General features: G+C 41.7%; 1 protein-coding gene across 1 annotated transcript; it reads right to left on the bottom strand.

The window, feature by feature from the left end:
- Positions 1-3,032: 3,032 nt before the first annotated feature.
- Positions 3,033-13,340, bottom strand: pnp6 (purine nucleoside phosphorylase 6). The gene is made up of 7 exons (XM_041037478.1): positions 13,280-13,340; positions 12,809-13,106; positions 9,750-9,919; positions 9,531-9,634; positions 5,832-6,007; positions 5,526-5,716; positions 3,033-4,949 (listed from the first exon to the last, which is right to left on the bottom strand). The coding sequence occupies exons 2-7, from the start codon at positions 12,844-12,846 to the stop codon at positions 4,753-4,755; spliced, it is 876 nt and encodes a 291-aa protein (XP_040893412.1). The 5' UTR covers positions 12,847-13,106; positions 13,280-13,340; the 3' UTR covers positions 3,033-4,752.
- Between the last annotated feature and the right edge of the window lie 1,564 nt (positions 13,341-14,904).

Here is a 14,904-nt window from a genome sequence, read left to right as displayed (position 1 = left end):
AGCTGTGTTAGCAGTGAGAAAACCTTGATCATGTTTTTGATTTCGGAAAAATCCACCTTAAACCTGCATTAGCTTTTTGGCCCCTTGGGGGCAGTGCAATGAGCTGCAAACATGATGCTGTCATCACCTCATACATATTGAACCTGTTAGCTAACAGTTTTTTTGCCAACAGGAGTTTGGGCTCCACCACCTCCTGATGGAAATACCAGAATCTTTCGGAGGCAGTTAACATAATTTAGCACAAAGGCTGGAAGCAGGGAGCGAAAACTAGCTTAGCTCACTCCAAACCCAAAATCAAATAGAGATGTGAAATTGACAGTGAGTTACATGGTTTGACTATTTCTTAATGAACAGAAGTTTATCCATGTCCCCAGTATTTCTGTGCAGCGTCCTTAGCTGCAGCTCAGTTTGCCATATGGTCAGTGAGGACATCTCTATACGAGACAGCCAGATTTAATAAGATCATATCAGACCTGGCAACTTCATATGGCGCGCCTAGCTGTTTTTCCCCGCTTCCGGTCCAGTAGGCAGTCTAATCGCCTCCCTGCTCTGAGTGTTGTCCTCCAGTCCCACTCTCAGAAAGAAAGTGAATAAGCGAATTTCCCAAAATGCTGAACTATTACCTTTAAAGTCACTGATTTGAAAGCTATTAAAACCAGATGTTCTTCATATAAGTGTATTTGAGTGATTCTTTCAGTGCTGGAGGGGTTCATTTATGATCTGTCATCACATCAAAAGTAAATGACAAGCACGACATGCCTGTAGAGCCAATGCTGGATGCAAACACTGTATTTTTGGTGCTATAAATCAAGTTTACCCCGGCTGAAGCTGTGATAGTGCAGGAAAATAATTAAGATGATCAAGATAAACCAAATTGGCACCATCATGCCTTTAGATGCACAGTTGAACTTGGCCTGTCACATCTCCTCAGAGGTGGAGCAGTAATTTTCCAGATCCACCTTGCTGCACGCTGGCACACTGCTGACACGCTGCTGGCAGCCGACTCCTTTAGGAGGCGGCGTGTGAAAGTCAGCAGAGACGTTCCCTCATCCGCCGCTTTTCTCTTACGCTTGTAAAAGTCACATTCACTAACAACTGAGGAGCAACTGCTGTCTCATAGAGAGCGTGTGCTCAGGTACATGACAGTGCATGAGAACAACTTTGTGTGTGTGTGTGTGTGTGTTTGACAGAGAGAAACACTGAGTGTGTGACAGTGTTTAAGAGTGTAAACTCAGCAGAGTTGTCCCTGCTTTATTTCCTCAGCTTCTCTTTTCACCCTGTATTAATCAATAGCGGGTTCTGCGCTCAGTTGGCACGGCGACAATAGATAGATCAACATTACATTACAGATGAGGCCTGTCGCCAGCCTGTGGGGACTGCCGAGCCAAACACACTTCATTCTCCTCTCTTATTCTCTTTAGTCACTCTTGTCATCTGTCTTTATCTGTGTCCTGTCTGCCATTTCCCTCCATTCAAAGCAGGGAGCCTGATATTTGCATCCTACATGCATGTCTTTGTACATGTCTCACTTTTTGCTGTGAAGCCTGGGTGTGAGGCATTTCCACAAATGTGTGTAAATTCAATCCATGCAGCCCGGTATAGGTGTTGTGTTTGTGTTGTTAGGCTGCCTGGTTCATTTGTATTAATATTTCAGTTCCACAGTGGGCCGCACCTCCACATGCTGTATGCAGATCAATTATGTAACAGAAAGGAGCAAAGCACAGAGCAGCCATTTCCACTTCATCTCAGGCTCACAGCGTCTTCATCTGTTTGAGGTGTGTTTAAAGTGAAGGATGGAGGGAGCGAAGCCAGAGAGAGAGAGAGAGAGAAAGAGAGAGAGAGAGAGAGAGAGAGAGAGAGAGAGAGAGAGAGAGAGAGAGAGAGTTTAGAGAGAGTGGATATGTTTATGATGTTTATGAGGTGTGTGTGTTTAGATGTGGAGGAGGGGGGGGGATCTCTCCTTTATATCCCTCATTATCACTGAAAATAGGACAAACTCTTTTTCTCCTTGAAAACAAAACTTCTCCTCATTGATTGATTCTAGGTTGTTTTCCCTTCAGTATGTATTCACACACACACACACACACACACACACACACACACACACACACACACACACACGCAAATGTGTGCACTCATCTGTGACAGGAAAAAAAAAACAGCATCCAAGTGTCATCTGCAAGTTTTTTTTTAATGTGACAGCAGCAACATTTTGCATGTAAATGACTCGTCTTAAATCAGTAGAGACGTAGTCGGTTTATCTTATAAGACCATTAGATTCCAACCTGAGGACTGGATACAGTATATGTGATTAAAAAGCGCATACAGCATATGGAGATTATTCAGTCTAATAAATGTGGATATGAGGAAGAGTTCACAAACCAGACAGCAGAAAACAAGGAAACAAAATGCAACATTTGGTGTTGTGCCCATACAGGAAAATAGCAAGAAAATAGCAAGTATAGTAGTAAATGTATTCAGGGTGTTGGAGATTATATGATTTAAAACTTCTAAAAAATTAAAAAGAAAGGATTTTAGAATTAATTCACTGTGTTTAAATAACAGCTCTTCCTGTTTATTGTGTATGGAGCAGCTCCAGATTTTACATTTTGATGAGGGCAGGCTTCTTTTAGAATGGAATTCGCCTTTAAGACTTCCATTACCATCTTGATGTGAAGCCTGATGCAAACGGTCCAAGAGGTGGACTGCTGATCTAGGATTTCTCCGGCCTTTCCAGCTCTAATGAATGAGACGGTCAAAGGAACCTGGCAGGAGGTTCCACATCAGCGCAGAGAAGATTGAAAACTGCAGGCACAGGTATTATAGCCCTCCCTGATATCACAGTGTATTACAGTGTTGTGCAAATCAAACTGACCCAAAATGCGATCTGCCACAGAAAAACCTTTCAGATTATATTTCTTTTAGCCATTGCTTATATTTCAATCTATAAATCTACGAGATGTAAATCACTGATCTATGAGATCACTAAAATTAAGAGCTCTCCATTATTGGACAGGCTTTGCAAACACAGATTCAGCTAAAACTTTATTTCCGTATTCAGAGATCCGACAAGGATTTGGATCATAGATTGACACGCCACTGGCATTATGTCACATCGTTTCAGCAAAAAATACATTAAATAGCTAAAATAAGTGATTTGTCTGCTTCAAAAATAGACAACTCTGACTTGATCATTAAAGAGTGCAAATAAACTTGGTCCCAATGACTCTGTCTGATAACAAGAATTATTCTATACTCTCTAAATTAGCAGCTATTAATTATGTTGTTTCAAGAATAGACCCTGCTGGAGTGATGGGCTGTTTTCTTTAGCCCTGCACAAACATGTCAAGACCAGCACCATTAAGAGCACAGTGTCCTCTGAATACATCTGGCTGGCAGATGATGAATGCATTGGTGGTAGATGTGAACACTGCTCCGGGCTAAAGGCAAATAAGACATACAGCATCTATGCATGTAAGTATAAACAATGGAGGGTTGACAAGTCGTAAGTAACAGCATATAAACCTTAATAACAGACAATCATTAAAAAATGAAGTGTTAAAAAAGAGACAGGGTGCTACTCAGTGATCATCTCAGTACATCTAAAGGCTGCACGTGTATAGTAGTAGTCGTTCGCAGTCAGTTGCATAAGCTGGCCATGAAATTATCCCCTATTCATTACACTGTTTAGATGCACTCAGATATATAGGTTCAGCTATCAGAAAAGTCCCAGTCTTTTTGTCAGCCACTGCAACCCCAGCCACCCTTCAGCTCTAATGCAGGACAGAGATACATAATGATGAGGTTTAAATAATTTTAAATAATAGAATGGTATACTGTGATTATAAGACCTGATCTTAGCCACTGCAACAATCAATATGGAGTCAAACAAACACACAATAAAAGTCAATATGTCACCCAAGGATTTCAGAGACACCCACTAATTCTACTTTCACCGCATTTCCTTACCACGATTTACACATCTCATGATTTGCATGTGCCATTTATTGTTAGACTGTAACTGTACAGCTCCTGAGGATCTTGTTTTTTGGTTTTGTTTTTGCTCGCCTGCGGTGATGCAGAGGTGTACTGACCAGGGTGTGTCAGTACACCGTGACATCATTGTCGGGTGTGGTTAGGGGATGCAGCAAAGCACCATACCAACCACAGCCAAAATGGATGCTTGGTGTGGTCTATCAGTGAAACATACTTTCATCCAGAGAGGGGCAGTGAAGGTTTTTCAGCCTGGTGTAAAAAAGGAAACTCCTAGACCAGTGGCCTCTCATTGTTCTTTCAAGTTATAGACACCATAACAGCACTGACGATGAAATCTGCCACCATCATTTTGCAGTTGGCAAAATGCTGTAGGCCTGTCATGACTGTGATTCATGGAGACTAGATCCAGGCTAACACTTCCTCATTTGTGAAAGCCTCGCTGTAATAAAAACGAATAGCAAACTAGCCTTTTCAGCATTCATGAAATGCTGTGGGTGTTTCCAGGTATTATGAGTGTCTCTAAGTAGCATTTTCTTTTTTTTTTTTTTTTTAACTCTGCTGAAAAAATCTCACTGACTCCCCTGGTTCACCACATTACCCAGTAATAAATAATAATCTGTCCACCCTATCTTGAACACTTCACCATCTGCACATAAATTTAACTTTTTGTTCAAAGCTATGATTATCATATCACCAGTCACTTAGTTTTGAGGCTGGATATCTTATTTTATGCCAACAAGATTTTAGATAAAAGCACTACAGCTTGGTGATGAGGTGGCTGACGAGCTTCTGGAGGTCCTGGGTGCGGCACTGAGTGGTCTTCAGCACCTCTTCATGGTTTGCCTTCTCACTGCTGTCATAATCTGTCACGACCTTGTTGGTGATGAGGGAGAGACCCAAGACACGCAAGCCACAGTGTCGAGCCACCACCACCTCCGGGACGGTGCTCATACCTGCACGAAAGGAAGAAGAATTACGTATATAAAGATGCTAAACCCCTTTAAATCTCCTGTAATTTATTGCTGCACTTCCATTAAACATTTAACTTGATGTGTAAAATCTGTGGAATGCCCCATCTTATATTTGGAAGTTATGCATTTAAGATCACTAGGCTCAAAAACAGTGTGTTTCTTTACACTGTCCACAGTATTACCGCGATCAGGTGGTGGTCCAGGTGGAAATGAATAGTGGAAGCAGAGTAAGAGTTTTAACAGTGGAAAAATACAAGGCCGAGAAGCATTGGGCCATATTGCGTGAGTTTTCTTCAAAAATTAGAAGTTGAGTAAATAACAGGAGGAGGAGACCCGGGTGACAGTTGGTCTGAAGTGTCTCTATAATAGAAAAAGGAGCAATGTATTGACAAATAACAGGACATAACTAACTCACCGGATCCTGCTTTATTTCACATGCTGTTTGTATCTGTTCCTCTCTGAATAATGCATTCATATTTGTTTGTGCAGTTACTGTTAAGAGGCTTTCCCATAACGCATTAGCGTCTCCTAATGTGAGCACAACGGAGCTGTACTAACCCACAGCGTCAGCCCCCAGCGTCTGCAGGAGTCTGCACTCTGCAATCGTCTCATATGTCGGTCCAGCCAGCATGCAGTAAACCCCTTCCTGCAGGAAGCTGTCGCAGCCCTGCTCCTCTGCTGTTTGCTTGGCCAGAGCCCTCAACTCTCGGTCATACGCATCCGACATGCAAGGGAAGCGCACTCCGAACCTGGAGACATTTTAAATGAATGAACTGGACACAGCAATAGTCTGTAAGACACAGACAGATGTTGACAGTGTTTCAGTTTCACTTTCATAGCCCTGCCTTGGCGTTGGTGCTGTACCTTTCATCATTGTGCCCACAAAGCGGGTTCTGGCCCGCAAAGCCCGGCATGTTGATGTGATCCTTGATGAGCATGATGTCCCCCACATCGTAGGTGCCATTGAGTCCCCCCGCTGCGTTTGTCACGATCAGAGTTTCCACACCCAGCAGGAAGAAGACTCGCACTGGGTACGTCACCTGGTGAGACAAATATGGTACAACAACAACAACAACAACACTGTTGTTCCTTTATTGCCTTGATGCACAGCAGATTATTACAAACGGCAGTTAGAAGATGGGGGCAGATGGGAACCATAGCGGAGGAAACGCATCACATGAGAAGAATTGTAAGAGGTACAGACTCTGCAGGCGCTGACTGTTATTACTGTAGGTTTTGGTATGTCTGAAGCAGCTGTGGTTCTGTGCTCACCTTTATAGGGCATCTGATGGCCCCTGAACGACTGCTGCTACTTTTCACTGCAGTCACATTTGGAAATTGCTTTTTCTTTTTCACAGTTTTCTACAGCTTGAATTGAAAGTGGTTTGATTGTTAGTGGAGAACTGTTCTCGAGTACCCTGGTTTCTTGATAAGGTCAGTGCTGTCATTTTGGAACATGAGACTGTTTGATGTTAGGTTTTCCATAATATTGGGTGGATTATGCAGGAAATGTAGGACGTGTGGCCTTTCTACAGCTGAAATGTAAGCATTGTTAGCTGTAGTTCATGTGTAATACAAGAACTGTCAGCAGTTAAATTGTAGCAGTGAGCTGTTTATTACATTATTCTCTCTTGGCTGGCAGCTCATACTTACCTGTACTAAGCTAGTTTTCAGTCATTAAAGATTATTTGTGTAGGATTTTGTTCAGTTTGCCATTAAGGGCGTAAGGACCACAAGACAGGACAAAGCCTTCCACAGCTTCCAAGTATGTGGCACATTTGTAACGGACGTTGTCTGTAAGAATTTACCTCACTTGGAAAAACATTTTGGCTTCAGCTCAGTTTAAGTAGATGATTCAACCAGAGGCATTTAATATATCATGTCTAAAGTCCTAACTGGATACCAGAGGGTCATAATGCATCTGCCCCTCTACTACTGTACGAAATTGGACTGGATTTTATGATTCAGTGGAATTATATGGATCATTTTATGTGGAGATGGCAAATCACAGCTAAAATAAAACCAGGCTGCAGTCTCTCCATGAGCCAAAGGTCAGTCACTGGGTGGTTTTCCTACTGTCATCACAACTCCACAGCTGATCATTCAACACACATAGTAAATTGTTAGCCAAAGTTGTGCATCATACTTTGGTCTGCCAAGAATAACAATGTATGTTTAAAGATTAAGCCTGCACCTACAGAAACAGTGAATATTTTCCTCAAAGTGACTGACAAAGTCAGAGTTTTAACTGCCAGCTGTAGTTCAGTTATCCTGTATAGAATATCATTTGTATCAGCAAGGTTTCGAAATGCAGAGGCAAGTTGGCTCGTGACAGAAATTGAGACAGAAAGATGCTCACGAGGCAACTTAGTCAGCCTCAGTTGCCTTTTGTGTTCAGTGCTAATTAACAGATGTTAGCATTGCTAAAAAACAGTTTATTCTTAAGCTTATTTACAACTTACCTTTAGCAATAACACTCTACGACCCTGACTAATAAATAATATGACTAGTGGCAGTACATATAGTACACAACAAAACTGAGTACCCCCCTGGTCAGTATCACTAAAATGTTGAGTAATATCAACAGATTCAAATTTTACTTATTTTTAGGTGAAGCCAAAGAAGAATGAAGCAGATTAATTTGAAAAACAGAAATCACTGACTAATTCCACTATAATTAAAGGTTGATATTTGAGAATCACCTGAAGCTAAAGTTAGTATACCCTCCATTAGCATTATTGGAATAGGTGGCTTTCACGTGACGTCACGACGCAGCGGCGCGACGGCGCCAAATTCAGATGGAGGGTAGGAAGCGTTTCAGCCTTTAGCTGACTGACACACTGAGAATCTACCGTGTGGAAAAAAATGCCTATGTTTTGTGTAGTTTACCGGTGCTCAAATCGTTCCAATAGAGAAAAAGAAAAAAGCTATTATAAGGTACCAAAAGTAGTCACTCACAAAGGTGAGAAATATAAAAAACTTACAGAACAACGCCGTAAATGGTGGATTTTAAACCTACGTCTGCGGTCGGGAGGAGCAGTCTGCTGATCCCCGTGTCTGCAGTGACCACTTCGTCAGAGGTATGTTAGCTAGCTAACCTGGTTTTTGTGTCTGTGTTTATATCATTGGGTTGTCGCTTAATGCTCATTTACATAGTAATAATTATTAAGTCGCCGGTAGTCTAATATGGACTTCGTTGGGACTTTTTAGGCTGCCCTAGCGTTTTAGGGGACGTTGACTCAGTAGTCCAAATGCTATTTCGCTGTCATGTCATACATTAGTATTTCTGTGTAACTGACAAATAAACCCCCTTGTATCCCTGTAAGATGTGTTTGTAGCCGCTATTGCTAGCCGCTATTGCTAGCTGCTAGCTATACATAACCAGTATAAGAATAAACACTCAGCCTGGCGAAGACCAAACGATAATCGTCTTGGAGCCGTTTGGTAACAAGGTTGTGAACCCACCCGCTCATAAAGTTATATGCCTCCAGGCTTTTGTAGGCTTTCATTTGCTGTTTCGTATAATAAGAGGTCTGAAGTTCGAGATAACTGGTGATCTCAACAGCCTCGATTGTCGGCAAATCTTTAACGTCCGTTGAAAACTCGCCAATCTTCATAAGGCACGGGTCACGACCAACATATTGTTTGATCAGTTGTGTGTAACTCCGTCTCGACACGGGACCTAAACGTTTTTCCCCATCAAAGTTGGGCTTTCCCTCTGCATCTCATTTTGTTTACAGCTCGGCAAATGACGCGAATGAGCTTCTAATTTTCTCTCTGAGTGACCATTTTCACGTCTTGCTCTTGATGGCTTAAACTGGGACCTGAGTACTAATTTCGTACCATAACATGTAAATGTCCTGGTATGACAATAAAGTTCCTTGATCCTTGATCCTTGATTTTACAAGTACACACAGCTGAAACCACAGTACAGTTATGTACTTATGTGTTGTGTACCTTATGTGATGAGTGGTGATTTTGTCAGACGACATTGCAGTTATAAAACCAGGATTTTAGAAGAGCAGCAGTTTGGAAATCACTTGGAATTGACTGTTGGTTAACATGTATCTTAATGGGCCAAGTTTCAGTCTCTGTTTCATACTTGTTCCATTGTCTGACAACAGAAACAGGAAAAAATGTAAATGAGAACAACTTTATTGGGAATTCAGCTGTAGGAGAGAAGCAAACAGATAAACGGCTGAAACCAGCTGATACTAGACAGAATGCAAATATGACACCATGACATCCTGAATATACTAAGTAAGGTACTGTGTGACTTTCTGAGCAGAATTTATCTACTTTTCATTGTAAACTTTGCACATTCACACCTATGGACAATTTAGAGTCGGCAATTCACCTAATCTGCAAGCTGCAGTACCTGGAGTACTTGAGTGCTGCCTCTCATCAGATCAAATATCCTACACTTTAACTCGAAAAACTTTAACAATACTATCATACAATTGTCAGATGACACAGTTTTGAATCATTTAACACTTCAGTGATATAGCACAGGGGTGTATTCGGTTTTGCTGTGTACTGTATGCTTTACATACTGCAGTTTACCGTGTGTATGTTGTAGCCCTCGTAGAAGTGAAACCGCCCCTGCATACAGACACACTCACGGCCCTGCAGCCTCCCAAACACCAGCTGACCGTCATGACCTGCCACTGCACAGCACACACACAGCATGAGCTATAAGCTAGTCTAAGCATGCTGATGTACAGTGTCCAAAAATGTATCATTCATTTTTTTGACAAAATGCAATTGACAGAATCAACTTACCAGTGGTGGTGGGGAATCGTGGGATGTCACGATAGGGGAAGACGGACTTGTTGTCCAGCAGATTAGCTAGACCACCCAGACCTGAACCGCAGATGATGGCCACTTTAGGACGCTGCTCTGTGTGGGCCAGCAGCCAGTCTGCTGTCTCCTTGTACTCTTCATAACTGTATCTGAAAGTAAAGGTAAAAATCGATTAATATCAAATATTACGGAAGCATAGGTCTGATTAATCAGCTGTACATCTCTGTGACAATGAGTCATAACCATCATCGTTATCAATAAGAACACTGATGAACATCTATCTCATGTTTAGGCTTTAAAGTCATCACTGTCTGAGGAAGGTGTTAAGGAATATGAACAAAGTTGTAGCTAATGTGAAGGAAATATATAAGACAGTGTCTTTTATCAATACTGCATGTGAGGTAGACAGTATGAATGAAATGTGTGCAGGACGATGCTGATAACATTTTGTTTTCGGTATATCGATCAGCAGAGGGAAGTATTGATTGCAGTGCATCTGGAAGGCAAACAAAAACAAAACACAGCACAACAACAATAAAAACAGAATTTACATTACATTATTTTTAGAAAACTGGGGAAAGATTTAGCTGAAAACAGAATATGCAAACATACAGTTGTCCACCAATTTTATGGTAGAACAGGTTCAGCTGATTGCTTTTTTTTAACCACTGCAGGGAGTAAGTAAAGCCTTGCAAACGAGAAAAGTTAGTTTGGTTTTCACGTTATTTTAATGTGTAGATAAAGAGATAAGTCCACAAAAGGTTTAACATAACCAGTCTTAACTGGAACGTTCGCCTATGGGCTGAACGTGTCGTCATGACAAAACAATTTTTAAAAACTCATGCCAAGAAACTGCACATTGTCGGGATAATGTTATCTAATATTCCGTAACAACCATGCTAAATATTAGTAAAAGATCAGCTGCAGGGGGAAACACTTGGAAATGCAAATGTAAAAGCACATGGAAAGGAACACTATGTAAAAGTAAGTATAAATAATACATCGTGCAACACACTTATCGGTTTTTACTCTGCCATTTTATGTGTACCAGCCAAATTATTATTCAGGAATGTTGATTTGATTAGAAATGCCTCGAGGTGCTACATTATACAAAGTCTGAAACAGGCTGTAATTCTGGATATAAATCTGGTTGTAAAGCTATAACCTTGTTAATGTTCCCTCTGTGCCTCAAGCTTTGTTATTAAAACACAATGACACTTCAGGCTGCAGCCTTCACCAGACTAATCTGCAGCAGGAGGGAGCCTGATGATTTTGAGCCCATTTTAGAGCTGCCATCAAAAATGACTGCTACATCAGACCAGCCATGGGTGTTCAATCTTCCCACCTTTCCCCTTTGTTTCCTTATTTAATTCAAGCTAAAAAAAAAAGCTGGGGAATCTTTTATTACAGTAGCTATGTTTGTATCTGGGAAAAGGCTGAAGTCAAAGTGATGAACTTTTACATGTGCACAATGCTCCACCCAACTGTCTGAGTGGTTTGTACTGACTGTGTGAATCATTAAGCAAAAATAAAGCAGAAGTCTGTGGGAGAATGATCCTAACACCCTAAGTCACAGGTGTCAAACCTGTTCCACAAAGGGGCGTGTGGCTGCAGGTTTTTGTTCCAACCAATCAAGAACACACAGTTTGACCAATCAACTGTCTGAAGACTGAGATCAGTTGATTAAATGAGTTAAGTCTGGTGTGCTGCTGCTTGGTTGGAACAAAAACCTGCAGCCACACGGCCCTTTGTGGAACAGGTTTGACACCTTTGCCCTAAGTAATCCTTTCACTCTACAGTGCAGACAATAGTGACACAGTTGTTGAATGGTTGTCGTTGCCGGTCTGTCAGTTGCAGAAGTTGCCCCTCACATAATTCTTCAGGTGTTAATGGCAGCATTACACACACCCACACTCGGTCAGGCACACAGGTGACTGCTGTAACTTCTGCTGGTGCCTCAGTGGATTGGTGCCAGCAGGGGATGGGGGAATGAATGACAGCAATTCAGGTCAGTTAACCTGACAACTGAACATCTTTTTGTAATCAGTGATTCATAAACCCCAGAAGCTGAGCCACTGAGAAAACATTTCATCTCATGTGTCTGTAATTATGCTGTAATGTTTTTATGGGAGTCAGTGAATTGTTCTTAAGGAGCCTGGTGAGGCTATAAAAATTGAATTATGTGCAATACAAATTGTGTACAATACTTCTTGTTCTTTCTGGTCTAATTACATTTCCGCTAATGTTTGAAGCAACACAAACGGATACCTGGTGTGTTTACACATTTGTTTACCTTATTTACCACAGTTTTTTAATGTGGATCTTACTTGTTTCTTAAATAAAAAAAAACAAAAAAACAAACGCTGCCTTTGACATACACAGGATGTGTTATGTATAAGAGTAACAGATTTAAGCCAGAGCAGGAAGTGAGCTCGTGGGCACTCCCCGCTCTGGCTCTCGCGCTGCGCACGGAGCTGTCCGCGGTGCTGCCGACTCAGGCGGCAGAGCAGCAGCCAGCAGAGCAGAGCGGGACGGCCTCCAGGCTTTTTCTTTTTTTTTTTTTTTTTGGCAGACACCACAGCATGTCCAAAGAAAATAAACCAGTCTGATCTATTAGGGCTATTGTTAAGCTCCGAGGCTCTCCGTGGAGCAGAAGCACTGGACTGACCAGTTAAGTGAACAGACAAAGCCATTATTGAAGGGAAAAATTTGCGTGTTAGGAGGAAGCAGAATTTATGGCTACGACAAGCCTGTACACCACCTGTAACGCACACGGTGTGTGACAGGTGTCATACTGGGAGGAGAGCCCCCCGCAGGCTAGCTTACTGTAATCCTCAGAATAAACCCTTCATCATACTGTTGCCTTTGCTTCTCGAAACGATTGTCAAATATAGCACAAGGTGCATCTTACAAAATTTCACCAGTTATACAGGCGTTATTCTTTGATCGACACTGGGTCCAAGAGAGCACAGGGTGACTGGGCTACAGGGTAGCCGTGACAACCATGAGGCTCATTTCACCAGCGTTATCGCTCTTACCGGCACTGAGTGGAGGAGGAGGAGGACGCCGCTTCCATATCAGATGATGAGCGGGACCAGTCTGCTGACGAGGCGCTGTCTGTGTCGTTTCTGACGGGCGCTGCCCGGGCTGAGTTCACGGCAGTTGAAGCGGCTGATGGAGGTTCTCCTGCGGCAGACGGGGTGGCGCAGGTCACCGTGCGCGCTGACGTCACGGCGCACAGGGCCTCCGCAGACTGCCGGTCCCTTTGAAGAAGACTAAATCCGGTTTTCTACCAGGATGAGCAGCTCACTGATGCGTTCAGCGGGAGAGACGAGGCTGGGAACAGAGGGAGCAACAATGAGAGGAAAGCAGAGATAATCAGAGAATCAGCCACTACTCGCTCTCTCGCTTTAAAAAAAAAAATAAATAAATAAAAATCCAGCCAGCACGATCTAACGCTACAAGTCACTTAAACACCTAAAATCCAGGCAACTCTGCATGATAAATACCTGAAGCAAGATGTACAACCATTTTCTCTCTCTTTCTCTCTTTCTCTCTCTCTCTTTCTCTCTCTTTCTCTCTCTCTCTCTCACGCGCGCAGGCTGTACAACAATTCAAAGTGCTGACTCATGGGTTAGAAGGAGAGAATGAAAGTGATGAGAGAAAAAAACAAGTACCAAAAGCTATAACTGTGGGCTATACAACTATAAGATATCTGTAAACTAAAATGTTGTGTATGTAAAGTGTGTCTAAGTGTGAAATGACACAAGATCCAATAAATTCCTTGTCTACCAATAACCAATAATATTTTCACCTTAACTAATTAACAGATTTTATGATGTAAATCTTTGTAAAGTGAATTAGTGGAGTCTATCTAAGGAGAAGATACTGAGGACTCTGAGGTCAGGTCTTCAGTGTCTTCTCCTGGAATCTGGAGGTTTGAACAGTTTACAATCTACAGAGCAAAACTAACACATAGTGGGTATTTTATAGGCTGAATGTATTTTAATTTGACTATAAAAACTGTCAGTGAAAAAACTGAATACAACATTTTTTGTTCCTGGCAATGTGGGGAAGACTTGAAATAGCATTTTGACCTTAATGTGAGCAATGATACCCAGATTTACATGTAACAATGGGACAGGGAAAAAAAGACATTCTGAGAATGGGGCCTGTGGGAAAAATACTTCGCAATGTTGATCAGGGTCAAAGTGTCCCTGCTTGGGGGGAACGTACCATATCAGTCCATATTTATGTCATGAACAGACAGCAAAGGGGATAAATAAGTGGATTTGTAAAGTTGTAGATTAAACTAGAAATTCCTACTTTGTCACCATGCTCGCTGGGCTTTCAAATCCCCTTTTGTAGTCCCACTTACCCTTACAGTGACCTTCTTAAACACAGCCACAGTTCTCAATTGGTGTTTTGTGTGTGAACATGTGTGTACCTGACTGTGTGTGTGTGTGTGACAGGGAGAATAAGAGAACATATATGTGACATGTGCATTTGATACATATAAGATGGGACATTTCACCTAACAGTATAACTGTTGTTTGTGGATTGCTATTGAGGGCAAATAGAGACATTATTTCTTCATGTCTGTACATCTGTGTTAGCAGATTGTGGGATTGTGTGTGGTTAACTTTCATGCCACTAAATGTTGGATTGTTCAAAGTCTACAATCATGTCTCAGTTTTAGTGAAACAAACCAAGATGAGCCGCTTTAATTTGAAGGTCAAACTGAGTGAAACAAATGACATTTTATCAAGTGTTAAAATTCTTCTGAAAATAACACAAAGTTAAAACCATGATAAAGTATTTGTTAAACCTGGTATTTATGGAATGTACATTTGCATCATTGTGACAAAGTTGTGAGGTACTTGATTATTTCCATTTGATGCTGTTTCATATTTCTACTTAACATCATAGAGGGATGTGTTGTACTTCTTACTCGGCTGGTAGGGGAGACCAGGTATGGTTGTAACACTGAATTCTTGAGCTAGAGTTCTCAAACTTTTATACAAAGTACCCACATTTGTTGACTACAAATGGTACCAATTCAAGTGCCTGCAAGAGTATCACAGACCTTGAGAGTTGATGTCAAATACATGGTGTTACAACCTACCCCACTACC

This window comes from Toxotes jaculatrix, chromosome 5 (genome assembly GCF_017976425.1).
Source record: "Toxotes jaculatrix isolate fToxJac2 chromosome 5, fToxJac2.pri, whole genome shotgun sequence".
NCBI lineage: Eukaryota > Metazoa > Chordata > Actinopteri > Toxotidae > Toxotes > Toxotes jaculatrix.
Note: the sequence above shows the minus strand (reverse complement) of the source record. Positions and strands in the feature narration are given on the sequence as shown.

What these genes read in the sequence shown, in the direction of transcription:
- pnp6 (XM_041037478.1), bottom strand. Translation starts at nt 12,846, where the DNA reads ATGGAAGCGGCGTCCTCCTCCTCCTCCACTCAGTGCCG. An exon ending in AGGGCTACAACATACACACG is followed by an intron (nt 6,008 to 9,530) that starts GTAAACTGCAGT and finishes TTGTCTCACCAG; the next exon opens with GTGACGTACCCAGTGCGAGT. An exon ending in TGTGGGCACAATGATGAAAG is followed by an intron (nt 5,717 to 5,831) that starts GTACAGCACCAA and finishes AAATGTCTCCAG; the next exon opens with GTTCGGAGTGCGCTTCCCTT.